We start from the raw sequence: 22,496 nt of genomic DNA on the forward strand, positions 1-22,496 counted from the left end.
GAGTACCCAGATTGTTAGGGGAAAATTAGGTTACAGTTGTAAACTGCTTAGACACTGCTTAGGCGGTATAAAGCGGTATATAAATGAAGCTTGTTTGTTTGTTTTGTCAAGGGGCACACATATAGTGCAATTCCTAACACATTAGGAAAAAAGCCCTGCCAGTGTCCCACAAGAGATAGCTTAACAAGCACTCTTTCACACAATAGCAATTCAAATATTTAAAGATGGCTATCACATCAGTTCTTAGTCATCTCCTCTCCAAGCTAAACATATCCACATCCATGGCGTTCACTCTATGCGTCTGAGGAAGTAGATCGAGTCTATGAAAGCTTATGCTACATCATCATTCACAGAGTCTCAAAGGTGTTACAAGATCCCTTTGCATACCCACCTCAGTAAGCTATTCCTCATAGGGCTTGGTTTCCAGAGCTTTTACCATCTTGATTGCCCTCCTGTGGACAAGAATGTTAATTATCTTTGTATCTGTAACCTATCCTTATGCATAATTTATCCTGATTTCCCCAAAATAAATCTGTGGGGTAATGGAGAATGCATACTTGTTTCCTCATTGGCCCAAGTAGAGATTCCACCTCAACATTAGGAAGAACTTCCTGACAGTAAGGGCTGTTCGACAGTGGAACACACTCCTTCCTTGGAGGTCTTTAAGCAGAGGCTAGATGGCCATCTATTGGGGATGCTTTGATTGGATTTCATGCATGGCAGGGGGTTGGACTGGATGGCCATTGCAGTCTCTTCCAACTCTATGATTCTAAGTATCTTTCACATTTGAGTAAAGATGTAAATCCAAGCCACTCCTATGTAGCTATTACATCACCAACTAATTCTTCATAGGGAACAAACTTTCATGGTGCCTGATATGGTAAATACTCAGACCTTGGATAAAAAAGAAGTAGCTTAAAATCTCCTTAATCCCCCACACCTCAAATTCTTTGGGGGGTGGGAAGCAGTGTGGTCCATTCAGAAGTACCTCCCCCCCCCCCCCGCATGGCTCCTGCCCCATTGCCTTGATGCAGCCAATCACAAGGTTGATGGGCTTGGTCTTAAGACAAATGAAATATCAGAAGGACCCTAAAAAGCAGAGACCTTTGAAGTGCGAGACCTAATTATGCACAGCTTCATTATTAGCAAAGCATCTGCCTGTGTGACATTCACTTTCACCATGTGTTTTAAGGTAGCTCTTCCCCCCCCCCCCCCCCTTTCCTCTTATAAGATATTCACATTCAGAAATCAAGCTGAAATATAAGGGTAAGAAGAGTGGCTTCCTAGAAAGGTTTCAACCTCTCCCAGAAAGGCTGGTATTGGATGTACTGATTTTTCTGAATATTCACAGAGTGGGTACTTAAACATGTAGCAAGCTATCTGCAATAGAGAGGTGGGTGATTATTATTCTTTTAAACATGCAACCCAACTGGAGGTGGTAATCTTTGATAATAACTCCAAGTGCCTTTTGCACTGGGGCTAGCCTTACAGTTCAATTGCATAAGTATAAACAGCCACACGCCACTCGACTCAGTCATCCCAGGATTGTGGATGTAGGATTACACAATGCTACGCTATTGCAAATAACACAGTGTGTGTTCCATACCCAACACCATCTTTGCAGTTGTAGTTGTGAGCCTTCACATTGTTTCTGACTTAAGGCAACCCTAAGGCAAGCCTATTAAGGGTTTTTCTGGGGCTGAGTGTGTGACTCAACCAAGGTCACCCAGTGGTTTTCCATGGCAAGAAGGGAATCAAACCCTGATCTCGAGAGTCACAGTCCAGCACTCACACCACTACATCACGCTGGCTCTCCAGCACCAAATTTGATATGAAACAATATATCACATCTGTTGAGAGAGATATACTGTAATCCAGCTTTGTTTCACATTTTTAAGCAGGTGTCCCTGCCCCCCACTCTTCTTGTTATTGACAGCCAATATGGTATAGTAGTTTGAGTCTTGGACTAGGACTTTAGGAGAGCAGGGTTCAAATCCCTGCTCAGCCAAGGAAACCCAGTGGGTGATGTTGGGCAAGACAGACTCTCTCTGCCACAGAGAAAGGCAATGGCAGACCCCTTTTGAACAAGTCTTGCTGAGAAAATCCTATGACAAGTTTCCTTCAGGGTTACCCCAAGTCAAAAATGTCTTGACTTGGGGTACAACAACCACAGGAACAACAATGATTGTTGAGGAAAGTGTCTCAGTATCTAAGTCTTGGTGATATTATCCAAGCTGGAGGGGGGCTCTGGGTTGCACACAGTGAAGCCCAAATATGGTGGGCCCTTGTTAATGGCTGGGGTTTGGTTCCAGGACACCTGTGGATACCAAAATCCATGGGTGCTCAAGTCCCATTAAATACAATAGCATAGTAAAATTGTGTCCTGTATATAAAATGGCAAAATTAAGATTTGCTATTTGGAATTATACTGTATTTGAATATTTTCAAGCTGTGGATACTTGAATCCCTGGATAAAAAATCCATAGATAAGGAGGGCCAACTGTACTTAACTCTGATCTAGAAAGGAAGACCTTATTTTTACTGGGGTAATGCAGGACTTGTGAGCCCTGAACTACGACTATGGAGAAACTTTGGATCAAACATAGAACAGAACAGGGACTGCAGTCAAGAAATCAGAAGAACCAGGAAGGCAGCTATGAAAGAACTAGAAAAGACTAAAGAGTAAAGATATACAACTGAGCACTAAAGTTAGAATCATCAAAGCCACTGTATTCCCTATTAGCATGTATGGCTGCGAGAGCTGGACAGTGAAGAAGGCGAATAAGAAAAAAAAACCAATTCATTTGAGATTTGGTGCTGGAGAAGGGTAATGAGGATACCATGGATGGCCAAAAAGACAAACAATATCAAGCCAGAAATGTCCCTGAAATCCAAGATGATCAAGTTGAGGCTCACATACTGTGGCCACATAATGAGAAGGTTTGACTCAATGGAAAAGACAATACTGCTAGGAAAGGTGGAGGTATGTAGAAAGAGAGGAAAAACTGCATGCTAGATGGATGGACTGTACTGACTCAAAGGAGGTTAACAACAGCAACAACAAATGGTTTATTAACAAAGGATTTGACTTTCCCCTTCCCACTGCCTTCTGCCATCCTTCCATCAGCAAGTAAAGACAAAATTCCACAAGTCTAACTGTTGCACATGGAATTGCAAATTCTTGGACGGTGCATAACTACACAGTGCCTTAGTGTGTAAGCACTTGATTTGCTAAGATTGCAGAAACAATCAGCGTGGATTCCTCATTTCACAATGGGACAATAAGCAGCCAGAGGGGCATATACACAATTGCTTATGCAATGTTAGTATTCAAAAGAAAGGAGGGGTAAAACAACCACCACTTAACTATGTGTGTGCACATTTACACAAATGCAATGTATAATCTTGGCCATAAAATTCCTGGATCAGTTGGGTGTGTCTTTCTATGTTCAACATACAAACTGATTTAAGAGGAGCCTAATCCAGACTATTATGGTGATGGAAAAAACCACCACCACCAAATAATCCATGCCTTTCCATGACATAACAAGATGCCTTAGAGAATGCAATGTTAATTCGGGAGCTTGATCTTTCAAGGACTGAGCCCTGCCGTTCACACCAGTTTCCCTTTGTTCTCCCATTAAGAACTTCCCTGTTACTGGGACCTCTCCTCCTGTCCTCACACATCCCAGCAAAGCTCACACACAATCCATCGCTCACACCTCTTCCCAAAGATAATAGAGAATAAATTGCAATTAGATTTGGTAATTGTAGATAATTAACTCAAAATGAGAAGTTAATTATAAAAAAATATGTTTTTCGGCTGCTGATTGTATCATTTATTTTCCTTCAAAACTCTAATGTCTCGCTTGAACAAGTTTAATATTTTAAACACTTTCTACCTTTAAAAAAGGCGGCCGGTGTGTGTGTGTGTGTGTGTGTGTGTGTGTTGGCAAACCAAAGAATAGAAAGACAATATTTTTTTAAAAAAAGTGATCTTTTAAATTGAGAATTATAATTATCTGGTTTTTGTGGTGGTATTTTATGCTAAGTGACATTCATGCAAACTAGAAGGTAAGAACTCACTTTCTTCCACTTTTATTTTTAGGTCCTCCCCACTGCAAGGAGCAAAAAATGTCTCTGGCATTTTGATGGCACAGTCCAGCTGTCAGCCCTATCCTCCAGCCCTAATAATCACCCAGGCTCTCTTTTCAGAAACTGAAGCAAACATCACTTCCATATTCAAATGCATAAAGGAGACAAATGGACTTGTCGTCTTAGCCTCCTCTGGCTTTACATTAGATTAAATTATTTAGGGCGCATTCATCTGGTAACCTTTCCAAAGCTGATGAATGAATCCAGGAAACAAACTTTCTAACGTCTGGCTGCCAAACTTCACAACCAGCTGGTAAGGAGACTGGGGAGAGGAGAGATGCACATTAATGCTGAAAAATGGCCTTCCGCTCCACCAGGTGAGAGAGTGAGGGAGACGGACAGACAATCCAGGCTCATGATACAGCCCCTTAATGCCCCCCATGTCTAAGGAGCCCTGGTGGCGCAGTGGTTAAATGCCTGTACTGCAGCTATTCACTCAAAACCACAAGGTTGTGAGTTCAAGACCAGCAAAAGGGCCCAAGCTCGACTCAGGCTTGCATCCTTCCGAGGAGGGAGCTAAAATGAGTACCCAGACTGTTGGGGGCAAATTAGCTTACTTGCTAATTAGCTTACTTGCTGTTCACCACTATAATCTTTGGAATAGCGGTATACAAATAAAACAAATTATTATTATTATTATTATTATTATTATTATTAACCCCCCTAGATTTATGGGGGCTATGGCAGCTTTTCATCCACCTGCTATCAAAGGAAATGCAGGTGTTTGAGGAGAGATTGCTAGACAGAATAAAGTATCAGCCTAAAACGTGTGCTTTCTATCAATCTGTTAAATGTGTTTTGGACAAAAAAAATCCAACAGATTTGACTACTATAAGAAAGTGATACATTCTCTTCTGTAGACCATCACTTGGGCAGCAGGCAAATCTTATTTCCACACGGAACATAAATAAATAAATATCCAACAAAAGATCCCTACCTTACATTACAAACTGAAGATGTAGATCATACCAACAAGTCCAAATACATTAGGTGGACAGTCAATCAGTTAATCACTTGATTTGTACCCTGCCCTTTCCCCAAGACTTGGACTCAAGATTTCTAGTTCTAGTTCATCTGAAATTTGAATAGTCAGACAGGAGTCAAACACTAGTGACCAGACCAGACGAACTCCTAATAACTAGATGTGGGAACCTAAACATGGAAACTCTGATGTAGAAATCAGATGTAAAAACTCTGTACAGCTTTCCTTATTTAGAGGACTCAGGGCATGTCTACATGGCCAAATGAACCAGTACCCCCCCCCCCCCCAAGTCATAGTGCCCTGTCTTTATGATGCAAGGCCAAAGCTCCAATTCGAGTGCAGATTAGCTTAACAACGTGAGGCCAGTTCTGCACTGAATCTGCCTGATCCTCCCCTTAAACTGGATTAAAAAGAATTACCTTTTGCTTTGGGTTTTCAAGGAAAACCCAGAACACTCTGGAGCAACACCAGGCTGCTGTCTAGGCTCGCATCCTGCTGTGTGCCACCAATCCCGACATGAGGCACTCTTTTTGAGGTCACAATGAAGCATGCATCCATGTGGTTGATGCTGGGTGCCTTGTTTCTTATCTCATAGAAAGCAATTCACAGCAGGGGAGGCAAGATGTGTGTATAGATAGACAAGAGTTTAGTGTCACTCGGAGTGGGGAGGTAATGAGGGGAATTTGAGACAGTTTTGGCTGGCAGAGATCTGCCCTCAATGGGCATGTATGCCACAATCTTCTGTATGTCTCCTCAGAAGTGAATCCAAATCTGTTCAACAAGATTTACATGCTGTGTTTTCTGGAGTGCAAGGGATCCTAAAGTGTCTACTATGGCAAGGTGTCCTTGTGTCTGCAAGCTACAGTATCTGCTCTGATCCAAAACAAGACTGTCCACCCACCAACCCAATCCTGGCCCTAGTGTGTCATTTGTTATTCTAGCTGAACAATTGTTATACTTTCCAGGAATGATCTCTTGTACAGTGGGACAGAGATGGTGGTACGGTAAGGAAAAGTTGCAGGTGTACACCCCAAAACTGGATTAGACTCTGAGGAAAGAGATAGGAAAATTGGAAGATGGAGCATCAAAAATTAAAAATATGCAGATGACACCATGCTACAAGCAGAAAATAGCAAAGACTTGGCACACCTACTGAAAAAAGTCAAGGAAGAAAGTGTAAAGGTAGGTTTACACTTGAACATGAAGGGGGGAAATGACCATATATGATATATATAACTTTAAAGTAGACAAAGGCAGTGTTATAGTCAAAAAACTTTTCCTATCTATATCTTGGTTCAGTCTTTGTTCAGAATGGAAAGGGCAGTCAAGAAATCAGGAGTCTAGAATTTGGAAGGGCAGATATGAAGGAACTAGACAAGCTGCTCAAGTGTAAAGATATATCATTGAATACCAAAGTCAGGATTTTTCGTGGTATTGCATTTCCAATTTGTATGTATCACTATGAAAGCTGGACAGTGAAGAAGAATGATAGGAAGAGAATCAACTCATTTGAGATGTGGTGGTGCTGAAGGAGAGTTCTGCAGATATCTTAAATTGCTTGAAGGACAAATAAGTAAGTCCTACAGCAAATCAGGCCTGATCTCTCCCTGGAAGCCAAGATGAATATACCAAGACTGCAGTCATTTGAACATATCATGAGAAGACATGACTCGCTAGAAAAAGCAATAATGCTTCCAAAGGTAGAAGGTAGTAGAAAAGAGGTAGAATGCATTATAGGTGGATACACCCAGCCAAGGAAGCCCTGAGTTTGCAAGACCAGAGCAGGGCTATTGATGACAGGGTAACCTGGAGGTCTCTCATTCATAGGGTTGCCAAAAATCAAAGTCAATGACAGTTAACAAACCACAGTATACTCCCAAAGATGCCTACTCAGGGGTATTAAGACAGCAACCTTTGAAGCTGCAGTTGGGTTTAAAAGACACAAAAGTCACAGCTCTACTGAAGGTGACAAGATCCATTTATCAACTCTGTCCCTAGATACCTGGGCCAAAGCTCACATATTCATCACAGGGATAGAATTCAGTAACATAGCCATGTTAGTCTGGAATATCAGTATGTAAACGGTTCCTGCAACACCTTTGAGATGGTGGGAAAAGAAGGTGTAGTGTAAGCTTTTGCAGACTTGGTCTGCATCCTCTGTATTCATCATAGTACACATAAATTATTACTGACTGTAAAGCAAAAGTCTCAAAGAAGGCATACTTTCTGCAATACAGTAGTTTACAACACAATGCTAAACCTTAAAATCATCTTTTACCCACAAAATCAGGCCCCTTTAGGCAGGATCCCAAAACATTTCCTGAGACACTCTAGCCACAAGGTTTTGGAAGACTTTGGAAGTTTCTTTAACTCAGTGGTCCCCAAACTGTGCTCTTTAGAAGATTTTGGACCTGAGCTCCCAGAATCGCAGACTATTGGCCAACATGCCTGAGGCTTCTGGCAGATAAAATCCAAAATCTCTTAAAGGGCACAATTTGTGGACCACTGCTAACTGCTCCACTGGAAATCAAGCCTATACAAGATTGCAACAGGTGAGGGAAAATTTCAAAGTGAAATGGTCAGCAGTATTTCCCAGAGGTTTATGCCATTGGCTAAATTTTACAAATGTCCTGCAAATTTAGGAGGGTGTCCTGTAAACAGAAAATGTGAGTTCCTCATTCTATGCAGTTTCCCACATAAGAGTAAATGTTAAAAAGATGATGGGGGAACAGAAGACTTACATACCAAACATATTATGAAGAATCAGAAAGCCAACAAAACCCAAGAGAACCTTGCCCAGTGAGTATTCCCTTATCTCATACCATTATCTTTCTTTCATAGAGACCAGTATTAGCATTAATTAATTGAGAGCAGTTCAAGATATTTACTTATTTATTTACTGGACTTGTAGCCCACCATTATTTTTTAAAAAATGACACAGGAAAGCTTTCAATAAACTGAACAGAATACACAAAATAAAAGCATAAAACAAGCTCATCATAAGAGATCAAAATGCAATTTAAAACAAACCACTGAAATCAAATACAGCAGCCTCCCAATGAAAAGACTTTTTTGCAGAAACTGAAATCAGCTGCCCAAAGCCCACCTGAATAAAATGGCCTTTGCCTGCTAGCAGAAAGACCAAGCCTCACCTTCCTCAGTAGTAATTTCCAGATCCTGGGAGGAGCTATCAATAAAACTGTCTCACATCCCCTCTGAAGGCAGCAAGAGTAGGAAATCCCTTGAAGATGTCCAAACCCAGGCAGACTTTGATGGAAGTTCCTCTACTATCCTAGTCCTAAGATATATAGGTCTTTATAAGTCATGGCCACCTTTTTGTCCAGAAACAAACTATGACCAGAAGCAAATTGATACCTTTGCTATATAACAAAGGATTTACATGATCCTTGTAACTGAGCCCAGTCAACACTCTGGCTGCAGCATTCTGGACCAAGTAAGGTTTCTCAATATTGTTCAAAAATGGTCCCATAGAAGGCATATTAGAGCAATCTAACAGGGATGTAACTTAGGGATGTGTCTCTATGGCCAGACTGACGTTTCAGTAATGGTATTCCTGGTATAACCAAAACCTAAATAGGTACTAAAACCTCGACAGGTTCAAAGCTCAGTCCAGGAGTACATGCAAACTGCAAACTTGGATTTTCAAGCAAAGGTTAACTTCATCCAGCACAGGTTGAATCCCTGTTCATTAATTTGTCTTTCAAATGAGTATGAGCACCTCTGTCTTGTGCGGATCATGTTTCTATATGGTTGTTCTCACCCAATCCAGTAGTGACATCAAACAATAGTTTTGAATAAGAGTAGTTTCTCTTAATTCTCTTCATTTAGATGGGAATGAGATACAGTTGGTTATCATCAGTATGCTAGTGACACTGAACCCTGAAATGCCAGACAGTCTCTCCTAGTGGTTTCATATGTGCCTGAAATAACACTGAGGGGTAAAATAGAACCCCAAGTTACCCCACCAGCCAATGGTTATAGTGCTGATCAGAAAACGTTGAGCATTACGTTCTGGACTAGCTCTTCCAACGGAAGAGTAGAGCCATAGCACCTCCACATTCCATCCCCAAGAAGAGCCCAGAAGCAAAGCATGATCAGTGGGTAGTGAAAGACTCCAGTAGGTCACCAAGAGATCCTAGGAAGTTTCCCACTCCCACCAATTCCCTCGGAAGTTCTGCCTCTCCACATGGAGAACTACTTTCTCTGTCTGTGTTATTAGAAGTTCATTTTTAAACCATTTCTGCTGAAGTTCAAAGCCAGCTAGTTTTCCTGCCCATATTTCCTTGGTGGTCTTCTTCTCCAGGCTTTGTACTAAGAGAGACCCTCTCTAGGCCCATGTGGCAAACCCATGGCACGTGTGCCCTCTGTGGCATGCAAAGCCATGTCTGAGGGCATGCAGCGGTCACATCACGTAGGGGCGGGGTATGCGTGTTTGGCCTGGCTCCTTGCTGCGGCCTGGTTGCACCACCACTGGGACCGCATTTGCGGTCATGCTCTTGGGAGATTGTGGGGGGAGGAGGACAAGGACTAGCTAGATAGGTGCCCGCCACCCCAAGGGAGACTTTCTGGGTACCACAGGGTGCGGGTGGGTGAAAGTGCCCACTGGGAAAGAGCTGTAGGGTGCCCTTGGCAGAGGCAGTGCTTCTGCTGCAGCGGGACTCCTGGCTGACCCGGCTGTGGGGCCGCCTCTCTCTCCCATCCGTCACGGAGCGGTGGCATCCACCTTGCCACCCCCTAGCTCTGCCTTACCAGCTGCCCTGTATCCCCTTCTGCTCCTCGCCTGGCTGGTAAGAGCAAGGCTGGGAGGAGCAAGGTAGATGCCACTTGCTCCTTGAGGGACGGGAGAGGGAGACAGCCCCACAACCAGGTCAGCCAGGAGCCCCGCAGTAGCAGCACAGCCTCTGCCAAGGGCACCCCACACCCCTCTCCCAGCTGCCATCCATGCCTGTCCACACCTCCAGTTCCTGGCAAAGTCTCAGCGTGGTGAGTGCCTTTCTAGCTGGTTCAGGGCTGCCTGCTGGCCCTCATCTTCCTCCTCCTGCAGGCTCCTCCCACAGGTGAGACTGCAAATATGGTACTTAATGGCAGTACAGCTACGTGCACATGCCACCATTACTGGCAACAGGGAGCTTACCATCCATGGATAAGGAGGGCCCACTGTAATTTTGTGGGTTTTCTTGGCAAGATTCTTCAGAAAGGATTTTTGCTATTATTATTATTATTATTATTATTATTATTATTATTATTATACTTTATTCCTAAAGCACTGTAATTATACACAGCGTTGTAATTATATTGACTTCCTTTGAAGCTGAGAAAGTGTGCCTTGGGTTTTTCCTCGGAAGTCCCACCCCTGGAAATCAAAAGTCCTCCCTACCCCACCAGCACTGGGTTGACACCCAGTGTGGGAACACCACTGAGTTTGGGCACTTGGTCTCTAAAAGGTTCTCCATTACTGCTCTAGGCTATCATATGCAGTACATTCCTTTCTGAAACTTTGGCCCAGAACAGAGGGGCCTTTGATGCGCCTTCGTCACGGAGCGCCCACATGCCCGGCAACCATTGCATGTGATGAGGGCGCTGCAGCTGCGGTGCGCTTACCAGACAGGGCGTGTAACGATGACATCGCAGCTGCGCTGCTTCCAAACAGGGCGGCGCAGCAGCAATGTCATCACGATGTCTCTGGCGCTTTGCTGCATCGCAGCAGTGCGAGAAAAAGGAGCTGCTTCCGGCTGTTCCTTTTTTGCTGCGCAGCAGCACCGCACAATTTGTTTGCTGCAGCACTCCTGCGAAGCAAAGAGAGGCACCAGAGAGGTGCCTCTTTTTGGCACTCTGTACTGCACCTTTGTCTCATTTAAAGGAAAAAAGGGGAGAAAAAATAAATCTAGCATCACCATTAAGACAATGGTTTATATTTTAGCATGAGCTTTTCTGGAAATCAGTTCTCAAAAGCTGATGCCAAAACATAAATCAGTCTTAAAGGTGCTGCTAGATTTCTTTTCTCCCTCTCCCTTTTTTAATACTGCAACAGACTAACTTGGCTACCTGAGATTTGAAAACTTGTCTGATTTACTTGTCACTGATCCAGTTCTTTCTCCCATCTGACCAGGATCTCATTCAGCTGAGGCTCTCCTCTAAGGAGGCTGAAGCTATGAAATTTTACGCTGGGTCCTGAGACCCAGCTTCAATTCTGCCCCCCCCCCCCCTCCTTTAGAGATTGTACAGCCACCTTAGGATATAATTTTCTTTCTTTCCATCTTGAAGCATTTAAAGCACACCCCACACCAGAGAAAAAGACAACTTGAAAGAAACCCCATTTTAGCATCCTGTAAAGCCCTTTAGACAAATCATAAAATATACTGACACAGGAAAATACTTAATAGGGGAGAGCAAGACCAAGGCATTACCTTAGGCGCCCACAAGTGCCATTCATCACTGGGGCCAAGCCGCCCGGTCTCATCAGTGCTTCATCAATGAGCAGTTCTTCTGAATTAGGAGTGTGGCCTTTAAACCTGGAAGGGAGGGGGAGAAGAAGCACACATCATGGTAAACATGCACAGTATTGATTGAACAAACTAAGCATGATCTCACTCCTTCACTTTTTCTCCCATTTCCCATTTTATAGCGTAAGCGCATAGATTACAGAGGCTGGATACACTCCAAGGAGGAGGGCGAAGGCCATACATGTAGCAAATTTTGCCTAACTTCCTTTGCCCCTACAATGTAACCCTACCAGTGATGGCGAACCTATGGCACGCGTGCCAGAGGTGGCACTCAGAGCCCTCTCTGTGGGCACACATGCTGTCGCCCTAGCACATTGTTTGCCAGAATTTCTTAGTAGAAAGCCAGAGGGACGTGGCACTTTGCAATAAATAAGTAGGGTCTGAGTTGCAGTTTGGGCACTCGGTCTGTAAAAGGTTCATCATCACTTGTATAAGCTCTGGTGTAGGGCATCAACAGGATTCCTAGTATAGGCAGCAGTCTTAGGCTACCCACTAATGGAGAAATAAGCTCCACATGTATAGGATGGCACTGTGAGATCCAAATCCAGCATGCTTCTAAATTGACAGCCTTCTCCATCCTGCAATCCAGTCATAGAATGGTAACATTAAAAACTAAAAGTGGAATGTAAAAATTCATAATGAACCCTAGATTGCTAAGGTAAATGCTGGGAAAGCTATGAGAAAGCTACTTTTACTGTTTTGCATGGGAGGGAAATACTGTCAGAACTTGTTATTGTGAATCTCAAATTATGTAATTCAGTGACTAATTGCACAAATGTTTAAAAGGGGGTGTTGCAAATCATACGGATGTCATGTTGTCCTGCTGACAATCTACTCTTTCCTCATCAAACGGAAGAGTTCCTCCATCATATGGCTAACTTTATCAGACAAGGAAAACCACTTCTGCACACAATATATGAATTATGATCTTTGATGTTACAAGATAGGATGACAGATACCACTAGCTTGATGCCTTTAAAGAGCACTAGACAAATTAATGAAGAACAGGCCTATCCGTCATTACATACCACGATGGCTCAACAGAACCTCCATATTCAGAAGCAGCATAGCAATGAATATCAATTACAAGTAAAAAGCTGTTGCTTTCAAATCTTGCTTTTGGGCTTCTTCAGAGCTATAACTAAGCCACTGTTGAAAATGGATTGCTCTGCTAGATGGACTTTGCTCTGATCCAGCCAGAGTCTGACTGCCATCATCTTCAGTATCATTACTAAGGCTGGCAGTTGTGCTAATTAATTTCCTGATAGCCACACTGTTTGATATGTGAAAACCAAAACATGCTGAAGGCACCAGATCCCACCTGATCTTGGAACATAAGAGGGGTCAGGACTTGTGAGTACATGGACAGGATCACCAAGAAATACCATTAGGGTTGGCTATATTTCAGAGGAAAGCAACGACAAACCACCGGTCAGGATTCTGTGCCTAACAGGAAAACCTATTAAATTTATGGGGATCACCATAACTGAACAGGCAACTAGAAGTCATGCACACATACATATATACATAACTTAAACTAAACACACAATGAATGCACATTTAAAAAAACAGCTGGAGGGGTGGGAGACCTTGCACCTTAAAAAAAGAAAAGCAAAGGCACAACTGATTCCCGCCAGCATACACATAAAATCCAACCACTTACGTATAGCATGGCAACACAATGGAGCTTTCAGGCAGAATTGAAAGTGCTGGTTATGACTTGTAAAGTCCTATAAGAGTTGATCCAAGTTTAACGCTCTTCAGAGGAAAGCTTTTTCTTCACATGTTTGGTGAGGACAAGGTTATGGAAGTCCCTCCTGTGAGAGGCTCTGCTTTTTCCCCAGAAGCAAATATTTTTCTTATTGTTGCTTAGACAGGACTTTGGCTGGCAGTGGCTTTTAATGAGGAGTGGTGTGCTTTTGACTTTTTATTGTATTTTAAATGTGTTTCAAAGTGTTTGTGTTGTTAACAGATTTTTAAAACTCTTGTACTAAGAGCTTTTAGCTATATTGGTTTTTAATTTGTTGTGAGTTGCCCTGGGTCCTATGCTGGGAGAAAGGCAGGATACTAATTATTACATTAATCAATCAATCAAGTAAGTAATAAACTCTGGCAAAGGACTTGCTCCCAAAAGGGGAGAAAAAGTGCCTGCCTGTCTGAAAATAGAGCCTGTATTTAGCTATTGTGGCTAATACTGTATAAGAGACCGATCTATCCTCCATTAATCTAGATAGATAGACGTATAGGAAAGAGCTGAGTAGAGACAATAAAAAGATGTCTGTGGTCCTCCCTCTGTAGCTTTTCTGCCAACTTGTACTTTCCAGAAGGTGCAATCTTCTCCGCTGAAGCTGGATACAGCAGATGTGAGGACCGACAATAAGAAAAGTGTAATTGCAGAGCCATTTAAGAGTCCTGTCGCTGGGCAGCAGATGCCCCACCGAGCGCTCCGACAACCCTTTCAAAACAACAACATTGCCTCACAGGGATTTCAGACCTTCCCTTTCTTCCTCCATTAGCGGGAACATATACACGGATTTAAGATATTTGATCATTAAAAATCCATCTGCTCCTACTTAGTTCCTCACCTTTGTTTGTGAATCCAGCAGTCTTCTAAAGTACACAGCTCTGATTGCCTCTGATCAAACAGGCATTTTAAAAACCAAAGCAACAGTCAGTTTCTGAAAAACATCTCACAGACAAAAGAAGAGTTTGAGGACACTGGGAACGATGGAAATGACACTGTTTCCATCAGCCACAGACTCTACTATGCCTCCTTGCAGCAGTGTCTGGGGCATACTCTGGAGGTCCTGCAGAAATCTGCACACACATCCACTGCTTGCCTTCCCCAAGGTTAAGTCCAGAAAAGGGAAGGAATAAGTGTGCAAATTTAAACAGATTTAACTACAACCCTCCCATCAGCCATTCTCCTCCACTAAGGGGAAGCAGGAGTGTCCCTTTCCCTATGGGTTCTGCTTCCTCCATCCTTAAATTGAAGGGGCCTAAGTCAGAAGATGGAGACTGCTCAACAAATTCCATTATCAAGAACCCTCCTTTATAAAGAACTGCCAACCACAGTAACAGCCTACAAGTCTGTGTTCTGTCTAGAGGCCTGAGTCCTCAGAGGCAAGACTAGGCCCTTCAGATACTTCAAAAATGTTAGCTTTATTGTTCTGGATTTGCTTCTTTGAACAAAGCTAACTGTTGTAGCCTTCTCAGGCACCCAAAAAGAAATTTGGGGTGGACTATCTGTACCTAGTCCACGCTGACACAATGTGTGGATGGAAGAGGGCAGGACAGATCTTTCAGGCCCAGCCCTAATCTCTACTCACATAAATACAATTGAATGAAAGAAGAGCATCAGCTATGTGCTGCAGGGCAAAGGTGGGAATAATGCTGCTTTCAAATGTTATCAGATTGCAGCTCCCGGTGAATTGCACCACCACTGGCTATGCTGACAATATTTGGAGGCCTGCATGATTACACCCTTGGTTTTGGTCTCAGTCTACTCTAGCTAGGATTATCAACTGGATTTGGACATTGGACTGGCCCAAGCAGCAAGCAGAGTGGTCTAATTGTGATTCTAGACTGATCTGGATCCATGGGAAATAGATCAATCTAATTTAGTCTAAACAATAGAGGAATCCATATTCGTCCTGAGTTTGCCAGACCTAAGCAGGACTGTTGATGACCGGGGAGGGTTCTTGGGAGGCTCTTATTCATAAGGTCACCACAAGTCAAAGCTGATTTGATGGCAAATAAGAAACAGCCCTCTATTTTGGGAGAGCACCCAGTCATCAGTGACAACATTTACAGCTACCGCACTGAATCACGTAAACCCTTTTGAAAAGAGTCAGTAAAGCTGCTGAAAATTCAGCTTTGGAGATGATAAATCCAAGCTCAAATCCTTTCTCCGGCATGAAGCTCACTGGGTAGCCTTGGATGAGTCATCTTTCACTCCAACCTGAGACTAAAATGAACTTTTTGGAGGAAAGAAAAGAAGAAATGCAACAAATAATAATTCTGTAGATGCCCCCCAGAAGAGAGCCTTGTCTATTTCAGTGAACTTTTGAATGATAGGGGAGGGCCCTCTGCTCAGCAGTGAAGCAATTCCTTTAAATGCTGAAGGTCCCAGCACCTCCAGTTAAAAGAAACTGGAGAGTGGAGCCAGGAAAGACCTTTCATGGCCTGAGACCTTAGAGAACAGCTGTCAGCTGGAACACTGGGCTAGGCAGGTGAAGGGTTTGGCTCAGCAGGGGGCAGCTTCAGAGAAACTGAAGAAAGTTTCATGTGCTATGTCAAAAATCTAATTTTTGTTTTACTTCAGCAAAGGTGTTGACTTGTTGTTAACTGCTGTCAAGTTGACTTTGACTCATGGCAGCCCCATGAAGGATAGACTTCCAAGTCACTCTATCCTGAACAGCCCAGCTTAGGTCTTGTAGATTCAGGGCTGTGGCTTCCTTGATGGAGTCTCTCCAGCTGTAATGCAGTCTTCCTCTTTTCTTACTGCCTTCTACCTGACTAAGAATTATTTTCTAGGGAATCATGTCTTCTCGGGACATGGCCAGAGTATAACAGAGAAACTCAGAGCTGGACCTGAGATCATTACAAGTGAAACCCAGACTTTTCTTGGGTTGTAGAAGAGTCAGCCTTCTTCCCAACAACACACAGTTGCAAAAACTGTAAGAGTTCCACGTCTTGGCAGCCTCAGACATCCAGTCCCAAGCCTTCCCCACTGTTAAGGCTGCAATGAGAAGGTAAGTGGACATTGCAAGTATGGTGTTCACTCTGAGAAAGCTCCAGCTTTTCTTGCATTCCCAACAATGCTAAAAGCAAGACCAAGACTGATTCTAGTTGATCAGAAGTCAGCCCACACTAGGTGATATCCTGAACAGAAGTGGAAAAACCACAGAAAGCAACTGGCCCTAACTAGCACAACTCCATGTCAAAGGTGAAGAGCCCAGATCTCTCTCTCTCTCTCTCTCTCTCTCTCTCTCTCTCTCTTGTTCATTCCTGGATCCAGCATTGCATAGCCGTTTGAGTGTTGGACTATGTTTCTGTAGACTTGAGTTCTCCCTATTGTCCTGTGTGTCAAGAAACACCAGGAAAGTCACATCTCCCATTGTACTGACTTTGCCCCTCTTCAACTACAAACAACAGCCAATATTTTACTGCTGAATCCAAGCTAGAGTAGACTAGGTGAATCAACTGTTGAAAGGTGAGTCAACATATAAGGAAAATCCTAGTGATGTTAGAGAACTTTAGTTGGAGGTAACCGAAGGACTGAGGCCAACATCTTGTCTGTAAGCAGACACCAAATTAGTTTAATTATCTATTTAGCATAAATGGCTTATAGTAGTCTTTAAAATTAGGACACACACTTTCCCAGTAGAAGGGAACCCTAGCCTGGATTTGTATGGCCACCAGATCGACTCATCAGGCTTGCTGGTGTTTCCACTTCAGCCTGCTTAGATTTCTTGGTCACCACACTCCCTCTGATGGGAGACAGGGCAGAAGGAATGCAAAGTGAGGGCTGCTGGCCTGCTTCCATTCCCTCCCATGTCCCCAGGCATCATCCAGATTTCAGGAGATCGAATGGATGAGAAGGAATCTGATCTACAACTCCAAAAAAGGATCTCATTCCTCTATTCTGCATTACCCCACCCATTAATTTGCTGACACATTTTTTGAGGGGAGGATACAGGTTCTACAAAAATGGCACTGAGGTTGCATACTGACTCTGTGTTGTCCACTATTGCTCTCAAGAAAAGAAAGGAAGGCATCGAATGAACATTATTTTGAGATGGCATTGAAATCAGTTTAGGTTCTCTTTGAAATCAATGAATAACTGAAGCTTTTCTCTCATTCCCATACTATCTAGGACTGAATGGGGTCATCCCACTGAACTGGAAGATTCAAGATAGATATAATAAAATATTTCTTCAAACAGTGTGTATTTAAATTTTAGAACTTAGAGCCACAAGATATAGTTATAGCTGCCAGCACAGATGGCTTTAAAAGGGGACTGACTGAATTTGAGTTGGTGCCATTTAACAGCAACTAGTGAAATTAACTAGATATTCTATATAGCTCCATCTAAGTGTTTGCTAAAGACCATAGACAGAGTGTGCAACTGTAATCATATAGATTTCACATGGACAAAAGGAGCACTGGTGGCACAGTGGTTAAATGCCTGTACTGCAGCCACTCACTCACAAACCGCAAGGTTGAGAGTTCAATACCAGCCAAGGACTCAAGCTCAACTCAGGCTTGCATCCTTCTGAGGTCCCTAAAATGAGTACCCAGCTTGTTGGGGGCAATTAGTTTACGTATTGTAAACTGCTTAGGGAGTGCTTAAGTGCACTGATAAGCAGTACTGAAATTATTTGCTATCGCTGAATAGTTGCCCACTATATGAAAAAATTGTTGGTATAGGTACACCTTTGGTCTGATCCAATATGGCTCTTACGAAACAGAATCACTGCTGAAGAGAAACTGTAAAAGTCTGAACACACTGAGCAATCAATTATCCTGCAGAATCTCTGAAGTCTTCTCCTCTAGTTCTCATACTTCTCTAACCACCCTCTGAGTACTCCATGCTACACATAGCAATTGTGTTTTCCATGGGTATCCTGTGTATTCCACAGCAGATTCTCCAAATAACGGCCAATATGCTCCCATCCAATATACACTGGGTAACAACACCACAAATTGTGGTTCTTAGGGTAGTGCACGCAATTCTTAAATAAGCATGCATGCTTTATCAGTCATGCCTTAAGAATATGCTGTTGGAAACTGCATTAAAACATCAGTGTCCTCCAAGGCAACAAAGGGGCTGCTTAAAACATGAATCTGCTTTGAATAGCTCCAGTAACAGAGATTAGTGATTGTGTCAAGCCAGGAGACAGCTGGGCCTATATTCTGCAGTCCAGTCCGCTGACTAGTTGCCCACCCCTGCTTTCCAAAGGGTGGGAAAAATTCATCAGCCCTTCATTCCTGTCTCTAAAGGAGCCCTGGTGGTGCAGTGGTTAAATGCCTGTACTGCAGCCATTCACTCAAAACCACAAGGTTGCGAGTTCAAGACCAGCAAAAGGGTCCAAGCTCGACTCAGGCTTGCATCCTTCCGAGGTCGCTAAAATGAGTACCCAGACTGTTGGGGGCAAATTAGCTTACTTGCTAATTAGCTTACTTGCTGTTCACCACTATAATCTTTGGAATAGCGGTATATAAATAAAACAAATTATTATTAAAAATTATTAAAGCTATTTGCTAATCTGAACCATCACTTCAACCTTCCACTTTCAGATTTAAGAATCACAGAAGCAAATGGAAGGTGAATACTACATTCTCAAGCTTTTGTTTAGCTTTCCATTAAAATAATCTTATTTCAAAACTACTAATAATTGTTGTTACCTCAGCAACATAAGCAGGGTTTCACATGGTCTGCTTCTTTATCAGACTCAGAGAATTGGGGTTAACAGTAGATACAGTGGCATCATTTCTTCTATTTCCTTTTGGGGTGCGGGGGAAGGATTAGCAACATTAATTCTTTATGTAGAAAAACTCAGAGAAACTCAAAATCTTGTGGGGTTTCATAATGCATTGTATTTTTCCATATCATCACTGCAAGTGCTATGTGCTTAAGTACCACAGGGTACAAGCCATTTGCAATGCAGTTCTAGCCAAATGGTTCCCACGACATCACAGACACTTAGAGCAAAGCAGATATCTTTTTACAGCAAATGCCTTTGGGTAAATTAGAAAGATTTTTGATGTTTTACAAAGTTCTTCTATGACCTGGAGAATAGCTCAAAAAAGTTTGAAAGCTGATCTAAACTACTACCAGGCACTGGCACAATGAAGATGTCACCTGACCCACCTTCTATACTAGAGGTGAGAAGCTTGTGGCCCTCCAGATGATATTGGGTTGCTGCTCCCAGCATCCCTTGCCAGTATAACCGGTGGCAAGGGATCTGGAGAGCTGCATGATCCTCACCCCTGTTCTAGATGGATTGTACCTCCACTGATGGTGCTCCAATAGAAGCTAGTGTCCTCCATTCTTCCCTTAACTCACCGATTGTAATCAAGCCTGGACTGGTGCAGCTGCTGCTGTTGGAGCAACAGCTTTGCCTCCTGCTTCGCCAGCAGATTCTGAAGGCGTTCCTTTTCGATTTCCAGCTCCATTTTCTGGAGCACCAGCTGTCGTCTTCTTTCTTCAGACAACTTTTTACCACGCTCTGTTTCTTTTGACCTCGAGCCGGTACTGCCATTCAAGCCTGAAGGACGAGACAGGCAGGAATAATTTGCAGAGGCTTCACAATGGGGTCCAGAATATCTTTTCGGAATGTGGGCACCATCTTGGAAAGAATCATGAATGGAGCTGCTCATTTTCTTGTGGAAAGAACAGGTTTGAAGAGGACAAGTGTTCTTCCTGCGGCCCACATCAGGAGTCCTTTCATCATGGGGAGGCAATTTCTGCTTTGCTGGGGACACCACATTGTTACATTTACCATGCAGACTGTTTTCCAACAGGGAACCGTTCCTAGCTTCTTGAAGACTTCCTGGGACTTCAGTCCCATGAAGACAACTGTTTCTACAAGGCTGAGCAAGACATATAGGAGTAGGACTTCCACATGCCATTCCATTGTTCTTGAATAAAGTCTGTGGTCTAGTTATACTAAGGTAGGATCCATCTAATTCGGAAGGCAGTAGTTGCTGGCACAGACCTCTTTGATTAGACATCTAAAAGTAACAAAAAAGGAGGGAAAAAGTTTAACTTCCACAATTGAAAACATCTTTAATTGTTCCTTTCTTAGTTCTTTCCACAGCTTACAGCATTAAAAGAAAAAGAAAAAAAACCCTTAGACTGGCATCAGTGGGCTTGAAGGAATTTGATGATCGACACCTAGTGCAACTCAACAGAAAATGGTTTTCAAATGGAAGAGATGAACATGCTATCAAATCTGCAATTTAATTCCGTCTACACAGGTACAATAAATATAAAACCACAGCCTGCAGGATCTGGGGCATAAACAAGGCACTTCAGCCTATCAAGGAGTTGCGAGTGTCTAGGGTTACATAAAATCAACTTGAAGTGTGGCAAAAAAAGCATTAAATGTTAATGTCTGAAAATGTTTAATTTTGAATACGGAGCCAAGAAATCCATTCAGCCACTATAAATACCGTCTGATTGGCCATTACACAGCAGGGGATTTGATGTAAAACATTTCACCTTGCACTGAATGGGATATTACTTACTGTTGGAAATTTGATGAGAGTTTTTGAAATATCCTTACAGAAACACTGATAAAGAACTAGACCACTTCCTGTAAAATACGGTTCTACATCAAAAGCTGTCATTCAACTACAAAACACGTTAAAATCCTACCATAAAAGTGGGTTTTTTTTCAATTAAGTTGGGCTGGTGATGAGACTCTGATAAAACTCCAAAGCTAGAAAGACACATTAATTTGCATTTGTCAGCCTAATCCAATGGTGGGGGTGGCAGGACTAGGTCCCAGAGCTTATAAAACTGAAGCTAACAAGTATTCAGAAAACGTGGTATGAACCATGACACCCTCCAGCAACATGGCTCTCAGGGCAGCAGCTACTTTGCTCTGCTCATGCCAAGAGCTTTCAGGCAGCTGCTGAAGGATCTCTCCAGACCTGAGCATTTGTTTTGATAACAATATTATATATTTCAGTCCTGTTCCAGAGTGAGTTTTCCAGGGATGAGGAATCACCAGCATCTAAATACTGAAAGTGTCCGTAAAGAAAACAGAAAAGTTTCAACGGGAATAAAGAGTGGAAAATCTTTTGGTTTATGAGCAGGCAGGGAGGGAAAGTTCTTCCCAGTTAGCATCCTTGAAGCCAATTGCCATTAATATTGTGAATTTACATTTAGCCTTAAGGATGTTGCCTGCTCTTCCTCCCTGTCAGCTTTTATTGACCAGGATACATTCAGTTAGTATAAAGAGCAACAATTCTATAGTTCTTTATACATATTTCTCCACTTTGCTCCTCTGGCTCTTGGCAACTCCATTCTCACCAATTTCCTACCGGTATCACCTTTTGCTTGGGTATGTGGAACTACCACATACACTCCTCTATAAGATGACCTCAAGTTTAAGTCGAGGGCAGGTTCTGTGGCCAAAATTATGGATTTTGATATGCCCCGTGCATAAGTCAAGGGTAACATTTAGGGGCATGCAACAAAGGAAGTAAAAGATGAAAGAAATAAAAATTCTGGGAGACATAACTCTTTGTGCTCACCCTAAAGACTGGATGAATGAGAGAGTACAGCTTGGTTTGTAAAGGTTGGTTTGTGTTTGTTTTAGGTGCTCTGAGGAGAGATCAAGCTTTCATATTTCACCAAAGGATGGATCCTTTTTTAATAAGAGTTAAAGTACAGTACTTACATTGACTTGTGGATAAGTCATTCCAGGTTTTTGGGGTCAATTTTTGGACTAAAATTTCTAGGCTTATATCTAAGTATATACAATATGTTTCTTTGGCCAGAATATATGACAGACTATCTGCATGAGACTGTCCAGGCCCTAAGATTCCCAGAAAGGCCTACTCCTGGCCCCAGCACCTTTGCAGGTACAGCCACTGTGGATGTGAGCTAGGGCCTTCTCAGTGGCTGCCCCAAAGCTCTAAGAGGTTCCAATAGTCCCTTCCTTGCTGTCCTTCTCTCAGCAGGCAAACAGTTTTTGTTACTCTAACCACCTTTTAAAACTGAACTTTTTAAAATAAAAAGTTTTTAGTGTTGGTGTATTGCTTTAACAGCTTTTAAGGTGTTCTTTAAAATATTTTTAATCCTATGTTTAAATTGTTTT

The 22,496-nt window shown here is 42.7% G+C and overlaps 1 protein-coding gene across 3 annotated transcripts in view; it reads right to left on the reverse strand.

Annotated features, from left to right (window-relative positions):
* Positions 1-22,496, reverse strand: part of KIAA1328 (KIAA1328 ortholog) — a 313,917-nt gene that overhangs the window by 82,084 nt on the left and 209,337 nt on the right. For all 3 annotated transcript variants that reach the window (XM_089497994.1, XM_089497995.1, XM_089497996.1), the window contains 2 exons: positions 19,733-20,400; positions 11,566-11,670 (listed from right to left, as the gene is read on the reverse strand). In XM_089497994.1, the coding sequence (XP_089354120.1) occupies positions 11,566-11,670; positions 19,733-20,400 (773 nt within the window). The remainder of the gene's footprint in view (positions 1-11,565; positions 11,671-19,732; positions 20,401-22,496) is intronic.

The sequence above is a fragment of the Sceloporus occidentalis genome, unplaced genomic scaffold (genome assembly GCF_023333645.1).
Source record: "Sceloporus occidentalis isolate IW3139 unplaced genomic scaffold, rSceOcc1.0.p SCAF_1, whole genome shotgun sequence".
Taxonomy (NCBI): domain Eukaryota; kingdom Metazoa; phylum Chordata; class Lepidosauria; order Squamata; family Phrynosomatidae; genus Sceloporus; species Sceloporus occidentalis.